The sequence below is a fragment of the Orycteropus afer genome, unplaced genomic scaffold (assembly GCF_000298275.1).
Source record: "Orycteropus afer afer isolate SDZICR_OR568_19922 unplaced genomic scaffold, OryAfe1.0 scaffold00034, whole genome shotgun sequence".
In the NCBI taxonomy this organism is placed as follows: domain Eukaryota; kingdom Metazoa; phylum Chordata; class Mammalia; order Tubulidentata; family Orycteropodidae; genus Orycteropus; species Orycteropus afer.
Window position 1 is genome coordinate 13,910,945 of NW_006921621.1, and position 8,519 is coordinate 13,919,463.

Sequence of the window (8,519 nt, forward strand, 5' to 3'; positions counted from 1 at the left end):
CCATCTAAAAAATGGGAATAATATGAGTGGCTTTTTGTGAGGATTGAGTTGATATGCATAAAGAACTAAGAAAGAGTGTTGGGAGTACAGGAATTCTTGATATTGCTGAATAACTATTTTTATTTATTATTTATTTTTGAGGCTGCTCCTTGCTGTACAGCTTTTTGTGTCAGACTGTGTACTATGCCCCCTTGAATGGATTATTTTATTCAGTCCTCCCAAAAATTATATTGGTAACTGTTATCCTCATTTTATAGATAAGGCATCTGAGAGACTCAGAGAGGTTCAGTAACTTGCCCAAGGCCATATAGCTACTCAGTGGGATTTGTACCTGGATCTGTGCCACTCTGCAGACTGACTCTTAAACACTACACTGTGCTGCTTCTCTTGGTAAATGCCCACTGAGATCCTCCAAAGTAACACCTCTACCCTCTTCCTCTTGATCCAGGTCCCCACCAGCATCAGGGACCTGCCAGTCTGAATAGTTTTCTGCCTCAAGGTTACCAGGGGGCCACCTGCCCCTGCATTGTCAGCCCCCACCATGCAGGACAACCTAACACCACTGCCAGAGTCAGTCTTTGACCAGCCCTCAGATACAAATCAGGATCAGAAGCACTCCTCCACTTCAGGCCAAGCCGCAGAAACGGCCCCACAGCCCGTGAAGACCACAGTCATAATACCTTCCATCAAGTCCAAAGGCCTAAATGCATCCAATGCACGTCGGATGCGCCGGATCATCGCTGAGGACGCTGAGTGGTCATTGGCCATTGTGCCCCAGCTCACAGAGCTGTGTATTCAGCACATCGTCAAGAACTTCCAGAGTGAGTCTATCCCTATCTTGACAGGGAGGGGGGCTAAGAGTGGACAGCATGGTTGAGGCCTGCCTGGAGCAAAGGCTTCAAGTCCTTATCCCCACTTGACACTTCCCTTCCACCTGGGCCAAACCATCCAGCTCTCCTCTTCCAGAAAACCCTCCCTACTTAAGCACCCTCCACTCTGATGGGGTCTTCCATATCCTGTATGGAATGTTAATGTTATGTAAATGTAGTTGTTAATCCTTTCCAAAAGATGAGTTGCTAGCTTCACCTACTAGACTGCTAGACAGGAGCTCTCTGAGGACAGGGCCATCATTTTGTCTACAGCACCTATCACCACCTGACTTTGGATATATTCATTTGCTTGCTTGTTTATCATCTGTCTCCCCTCACTGGAATGTAAACTCCAAGAGGATAGGGCTTCTCTGTTGTCATTCACTGCTGTATCCCTAGCACCTAGAACAATAACTGGCACATAGTAGGTGCTCAAAAAAATGTTTTGAAATTCAAGAATCAAATCAGATGGGGAGCTCTGAAGTTAGAGATTGTCTCCCCCATCAGAGCGGGTGATAATTGAGGGTTGAACCTGAGATTTCTCCTCAGACTGGGAGGTCCCACAGACTGGATGCTGAGGTGTCCCACTGAAGGCAGGGAGCACCCCAAAGTTGGGGGCTGTGTCTCCCTCCTCAGGCTAAGCCTTCCTGAGAGCAGCAGCTATCTCCGCTCTCAGACTGGGCCTTCCCCAAGGGCAGGAGAGGGTCTTCTCTCCTCAGTGGCCCAGCCCAGAGCACCATGTTGCGGCCTTCCCCAAGGGCAGGAGAGGGTCTTCTCTCCTCAGTGGCCCAGCCCAGAGCACCATGTTGCGGTGTCCCTAACACTGTGACCCATACTTTGCTTCCTCTGCTTCTAAAGATAACCCTATCCTGAAGCAGCTGCTCCCCGAGCACCAGCACAAGGTCCTGGACCACCTGTCCCCGGACCTGCCTCTAGCTGTGACCGCCAACCTGATTGAGAATGAGAACTACTGGCGCCGCTGCTGTACACAGCGATGGCCCGTGTGCCACGTGGCCAGGCACGGAGGCAGCTGGAAGCGCATGTTCTTCGAGCGGCATCTAGAGAACCTGCTAAAGCACTTCATTCCGGGCACCACGGACCCCGCGGTCATCCTCGACTTGCTACCGCTCTGCAGGAACTACGTGCGGAGGATCCAGGTAGATCAGTTCCTTCCTCCCGTTCGGTTCCCGCCGCCGCCCCGGGAAGGGGACCAGTCAGACTCTGGCAGCGAGGGAGACATGGAGGAGTCCACCACCGACCACTACCAGCTGCATGATTTAGTGGCTGGACTGAAACACTTAGAGGAGCTAGACCTGGTGTATGGTGTCAAAGACTGTGGCATGAACTTCGAGTGGAACCTCTTCCTCTTCACCTACCACGACTGCCACTCCCTGGCGACCACCATCAAGGCATGCCACACCCTCAAGGTACCAGTTGCCAAAGCTTTCTCCCACCTCTCCATCTCAGCTTCTCTGCAATTCCCACTGCCTCTTCCTCCTCCACTATCAACTTCTTCTTCCTCCCATTCCCTTCTTCTCATTGACAAAGTGGTTTTAATGCAAACTGTACCAAGCTAGGTTCTGGGGATACCGAGATGAGCTAGACGCTGCCTTCTCATTCCTGGCTGAGGCCCTGTCTTAGGTGCTGAAGATGGTCAAATTTATACTATTTGTGCCTTCTGGAGCTGACAGTCTGCTGGAATGAGACATGAATCAAACAATTAACTAAATGCACAATTAACTTTTTGTGAGAATAAAAAGAATCAGCCAATGAAAACCCTATGGATCACAATAGTCCAGCATGGTGCTAGCACAGGACTGGGCAGTATTGCTTAGATCCACCATGACAGGAGGAGGATCCCATAAAAGGAGGTTGCCAGGGTGAGAACCAGGGAGAAAGTGGGGAGAGTGAGAGGCAGGGAACAGATGAGATGAAGGAATACTAGAAAGGGGAAGGGACTAGTGTTATGAGTATAGTAGAGAAGAGGAGTCCCCACATTTCTCTTTCCTGCTCACTTGTTCCACTTCCCACCTTCCTTGAGACCTCTGGGTGCTGTCCTCTCTACTCTCCAACTATCCTTATTTATATATTTATTTATTACGATTTGGGTGAAGATTTACAGACCAAATTCACTTTCCATACAGCAGTTCACATACACTTTGTCTCATGACATTGACCACAGATTACCACAATTCAATAGCTCCCCTCCCACTTCCTCCCCACAGTTACCTCTTCCCAGTGTCCATCCCTCCATGGACCCCTGCCCCTGAGCTGTCTCCCTGTGCATTCCAGCTATCCTTAGTCCTCTCCTTTATATGCATTCTTTTTAGCCAGCTTAGAATATTTTGTCCCTCTAGTCTTTTCATTGCCATCTATCTGGCAAAATTCCAACACTGGATCAACCCCATTTTCTATTTTCTGCATGCCTGTGCCCAAGCAGGGGAAAAAAAAGTCACATGACAAGGCTGATTGGCATCACTGGAAATTTATTATCTCCAACTAAGAATAGGTCCTCCAAACTTACTCTCTCTTTTAATCTACAGCAACTACTTCACCTTTTCCCAGCTTCCTCAAATGGCAGATGCCCCTCACACACACCCCTTCAGCAGGTGAACTTCCTTCCCCATTTACAAGGAAATGAGCAGCCATTGGATGTGTTGTTGTAATATGCCGTTGAGTCGATTTCAACTCATAGCGACCCCTCCTTGGGTTTCCAAGGCAGTATCACTACGGAAGTAAATTGCCTCATCTTCTTTCCCAGGACTGGCTGGTGGGTTTGAACCACCAGCCTTCTGGTTAGCAGTCAAATGTCTTAGGCACTATGCCACCAGAGCTCCTAGCCATTGGATGGGAACCCTTCATTTTCCTGACACCAAATGCAAACACACCAATATTACTACCCTCCACTAGGTTTCTTGTCTCATTTTTTGGCTCTTCCCCATGAGACTCTGTCCAAATCCAGGGCTTCAGTTGCCACCTTTATGAAGAAGATGGCTTATACTTTCACCTTCAAGTCAGACCTCTCACCTGAGCTTCAGACCCATCTGCCCAACTAACAAAATGACTCATTCTCTGAGATGCCTCAAATCTACCTCAAATGTGAAACTGATCTCATGGCCTCCCTCCTCAAACCTAGTCCTCTTCCCACATCCCCTCTCTCTGCAAATAGACCCTTCATCCATCTAGTCTCACAAGAGAGAGGTCTCAGTGAGAAGCTCGCCTTCTCTTCCAGATCCTCCTCATGCAACAGTGAGGCCTGTTGATTTGACTGCCTAAATATCTCTTTATTTCATTTATCTGTCTCCATAGACACCAGCTTCATTCAAACTACCCTCATCTTCACTTGGATTTGGCCATGATCTACTAGATAATCTACCAAGTCCACTGTAACTCCGCTCCGGCCATTCTCCATCCCAAACAGAGAGATCTTTTCACAAGAAAAATGCAATAATGTGACCTCCCTTTAGCCTAAAACCCTTGGATGGTGTCCCACAGCTCTTAAGGATAAAGGCAGACTCCGTAACACGGCCTCCTTCATCCAATGAGTCTGGCTGCTGACTGTGTCTCCATTTCCCTCCCACATCTCCATTTCATCTCTCCCCCTTCGCTCCAGCCACTCCAGCCTTCTCTTTCAGCCCCTTGAATGTGCCATATTCAATCTGCCTTTAGGGCCTTTGTATGTGCTGTTTCCTCTGCCCAAAATATTCTTCCCCCTCTCCTTAACTCTCTCCCTAACTCCTGCTCTTCCTTCATCTCTGCTTAAGAGAGACTTGCTCAGAGAACCCATCCCTGTCAAGGTCAAAGCCCTCTTACGTGATCTCTCATAAGAGTTTCTCTTCTTACAGTGTTCATCCTAATTTAGGGTTGCCAGATAAAATACAGGATGCCCAGTTAAATTTGAATTTCAGGTAAACAAGTATGTGTCACGTTGTTGTTGTAAACTGGGTGGAGTCAGCCCCTGACAACAGGCACAACAGAACAAAATACTGCCCAGTCCTGTGCTAGCACCATGCTGGACTATTGTGATCCATAGGGTTTTCATTGGCTGATTCTTTTTATTCTCACAAAAAGTTATTTGGTGTGTATCTGAAGTTCACATTTTTATTTTCTAAAACCAGCGGCCCTATCCTACCTGCAATTGTGCATTTAGGTAATTGTTTGATTCATGTCTCATTCCAGCAGACTGTCAGCTCCAGAAGGCACAAATAGTATGCTGAGGGGGCACAATGAGGGGCATCAAACAGAGTGGGATTCAAACCTGCCCATGCTCCTTAACCACTGTGGGACCCTGAGCAAATGATGTAATCTACCTAAACCTCCATTTTCTATCTGTAAAATGGGCAGAAGTTGCCACATCTCACTGGAATGCTGAGGGACAGACATAATGCAATGGTCTAGCTAGTGATACCGCCTCAGAAACCCAAGAGGGGGTCGCTATGAGTCAAGTCTGACTCGATGGCAAATAACAACAACAACAACAGGAGCATGGCTAGTACATAGTAATGCTCAGTATATAGTAGCCTTTTTCCTCTTCTACTTGCCTCTAATTCTGCACATTCAGCCAAACTGGGTAGTCCTACCAAGCCCAAGAGTCAGACAGGCGACCAACACCAGGCATGCCAATTCTCAAGCCTTTGTGTGGTTCCCTCCTTCACCTGCATTCTGCAGGTGGGTAGGCAGATCCTCCCCCAGCTGGTGGGTCCTGCAGACTCTCTATCTGCCTGCAGGTCTTCAGGCTGACCCGAAGCAGGGTGGATGATGACAAGGTACGCATCCTGATTCGCAGCCTCCTGGACCACCCAGCGCTTGAAGAGTTGGATCTGTCACACAACCTTATCGGAGATCGTGGTGCACGTGCCGCCGCCAAACTGCTGAGCCACAGCCGCTTGCGTGTACTCAACCTAGCCAACAACCAGGTGCGTGCGCCAGGTGCTCAGTCGCTGGCTCATGCCTTGGCACACAACACCAACCTCATTACGCTCAACTTACGCCTCAACTGCATTGAGGATGAGGGCGGCCAGGCACTGGCCCATGCCCTGCAGACCAACAAGTGCCTCACCACACTGCACCTTGGTGGCAATGAGCTATCCGAGCCCACCGCTACGCTCCTCTCCCAGGTGCTGTCTGTCAACACTGTGCTCACCAGCATCAACCTGTCCTGCAACCACATCGGCCAGGTGAGCTACCATTTCTAGGGCAGACAGGGCCAACAAGCTGCCTTGAGGCCTTTGGGGGATGGTTAGTGCCATCCAATTGCCATGGGGTATTTGTAGGATAATGGTTAAGTGTATAGACTTTGCCTAGTTCCAATTCCAGCTCTGCCATTTCACTCTTGAGTAAATTACTTAACCTCTCTGGACCTCCATTCCTCATCTGTAAAATGAGGATAATAGCTACAGCAATGGGCTCAAACATACCAACAATTGTAAGGATGGCACAAAACCAGGCAATGTTTCATTCTGTTCTACATAAGGTCACCATGAGTCAGAGCCAACTTGATGGCAACTGAAAACCATCACAAATGGGGAGAGTAATAATCTCTCTTCCTTTTAAGTGTCATTATTGGGAGGATTCAATGAGTCATATTTTTAAAGCAACCATTGCAGGGCACTGGGTGAGTCTTCAGTAATTATGTGCTGTTATTGTAACTCAGGATGACATACTAAGCTAGATACCCAATATCCATTATTTTTCTGTTACTCCACATAGTTATCTAGTAAGATGCATATTATTAACTATACTTTATGAATGGAAAACTGAGCTTCAGAGAAGTCAATGAGTTGCCCAAGAGCATCCTGTCAATACAAAGTGGCAGAGTTATGGTTCAAACTTAGGATCGGTTAAAAGCTAGCTCCCTTCCAATAGACAGTGTGTTTCAAACTTTCCTGACCAAGCCTTGGAGTAAGAAATGCAATTTATATGACAACCTAGTGAACATAATGCATAAATAAAATATAAATGAAACTTACTGCTTATGATATTTGCTGATGTTTTATATATATGCCTTTATATTCTCCATTTCACTTTTTAAAATGCTATTGTACCCATTAAATTGATTTCACAACCCACTATTGGGTCATAACCATAGCAAAGCAGCACCCTGCCTCCTAACATTGTTTTTTTTTTTTTTTTTTTTTCACATTGGGCCTTGCCCACCCAACCCAGAAGAAACTGGAACTCTGGGGGTTAGTGATGAGGGCCCTCCCTCTATCTCCAATTAGCTCCCTTTACCTTGTACTACACCTCACCTATGGCAACAGCCTTGCTCATGTGTACACACCATCTCCAGATGGGATACCCTTGGCTACAAGTAATAGAATATTCAACTAGGAATGCTCATTACCTCCTATAACCAGAAGCTTCAGGGTAGGGGGTCCTGAGGTTGGTAAATTCTATGGCTCATGCCATCCCTTTGCCCTGCCACATCAGCCACATGGCCTTGGCTTCTCTGGTGCTCTTCACACACTCCCAACATGGTTCCCACAGTACTCACATAGAAGACATGCCCAAAGGCAGAAAAAGAAAACACTCCTCTGTTCCATTCCTTTGTCCAGAGTGAGGATAACTTTCTCAGAAGTCACCCCTCCAGTCTGCCCTCTCAAATATTGTTGTTGTTGTTGTTATGTGCTGTCAAGTCGGCCCCGACTCATAGCGACCCCTCCTTGGGCTTCCGAGGCAGTATCACTACGGAAGTAGGATTGCCCAACCTTCCTTCCGAGGAGTGGCTGGTGGGTTTGAACCGCCAGCCTTCTGGTTAGCAGTCAAGTGCTGTAGCCACTATGCTACCAGAGCTCCTACTCAAATATTAGTAACCAGATTTGTTTCACATGCCCGTCACTAAACCAGTCAAGAGAAGTGGAATTACCATCATTGCCATAGATCCATACTTTTCCAGTCTTTTGTGAGGGGTTGATAAATCAGTTGAATGAGTCTTGGCTACCATTTTCCAAAAGAGATGGGATAGGATGGGATAATGTAAGTGTAATACATAAATAGGTTAAATATTGTTTTGTGAAATTTTGCCTCAGTCATATCTACATATCAATGTGTGTGAGTTTGTGTACACACACATACATGTATATATGAACCAGGTAGTGATGTAAAATGATCCCTTCCCTTCCATTCCTTCTCTTCTACCAGGATGGCGGGAAGCAGCTCCTGGAAGGGATGTCGGACAACAAGACTCTCCTGGAGTTTGACTTGCGCTTGTCAGATGTGGCCCAGGAGAGTGAGTACCTCATCGGCCAGGCTCTCCAAGCCAACCATGAAGCAGCCCGTCAGCAGGCCTTGAATCTTAGCCACCTCATGTCGCCTACCATCACTGGCCCTGAGAACCCTGCAGGATAAGGGATGAGGCAGGAACAGGGCTGAAGATACTGCCCCAGCCCTCATTTATAACCCCTTTCCCTACTACACACACACACACACACAACACAAACACACACACACAACACACACACACACACCAGCTGCAGACCTTCACACTGCTCCAAAGGGAGGGAGAAGGGAAGAGGGAAGAGACTGTGAATATCCCTGGTCGTTTGGGGTAAAGATACTTGCTTGGAGTAAGTAATCAAGAGTTGGGTGGGTAAAGATGTGAGGAGAGGGAGAGGGCCTGGGCTATGAAGTGGTGACCCCATCCCTGTGCCC

At 47.6% G+C, this 8,519-nt stretch overlaps 1 protein-coding gene across 1 annotated transcript; it reads left to right on the forward strand.

The window, feature by feature from the left end:
* The first annotated feature begins 541 nt into the window (after positions 1–541).
* Positions 542–8,216, forward strand: TCTE1 (t-complex-associated-testis-expressed 1). Its single transcript, XM_007936303.1, has 4 exons — positions 542–821; positions 1,728–2,296; positions 5,597–6,046; positions 8,010–8,216. The coding sequence occupies exons 1-4, from the start codon at positions 542–544 to the stop codon at positions 8,214–8,216; spliced, it is 1,506 nt and encodes a 501-aa protein (XP_007934494.1).
* The last annotated feature ends 303 nt before the right edge of the window (positions 8,217–8,519 follow it).

Bases quoted from the DNA above. Each gene is read 5' to 3' on its own strand.
- TCTE1 (XM_007936303.1), top strand. From the start codon at position 542: ATGCAGGACAACCTAACACCACTGCCAGAGTCAGTCTTTGACCAGCCC. The intron at 822-1,727 runs GTGAGTCTATCC...CTGCTTCTAAAG, and splicing joins CATCGTCAAGAACTTCCAGA to ATAACCCTATCCTGAAGCAG. The intron at 2,297-5,596 runs GTACCAGTTGCC...ATCTGCCTGCAG, and splicing joins AGGCATGCCACACCCTCAAG to GTCTTCAGGCTGACCCGAAG.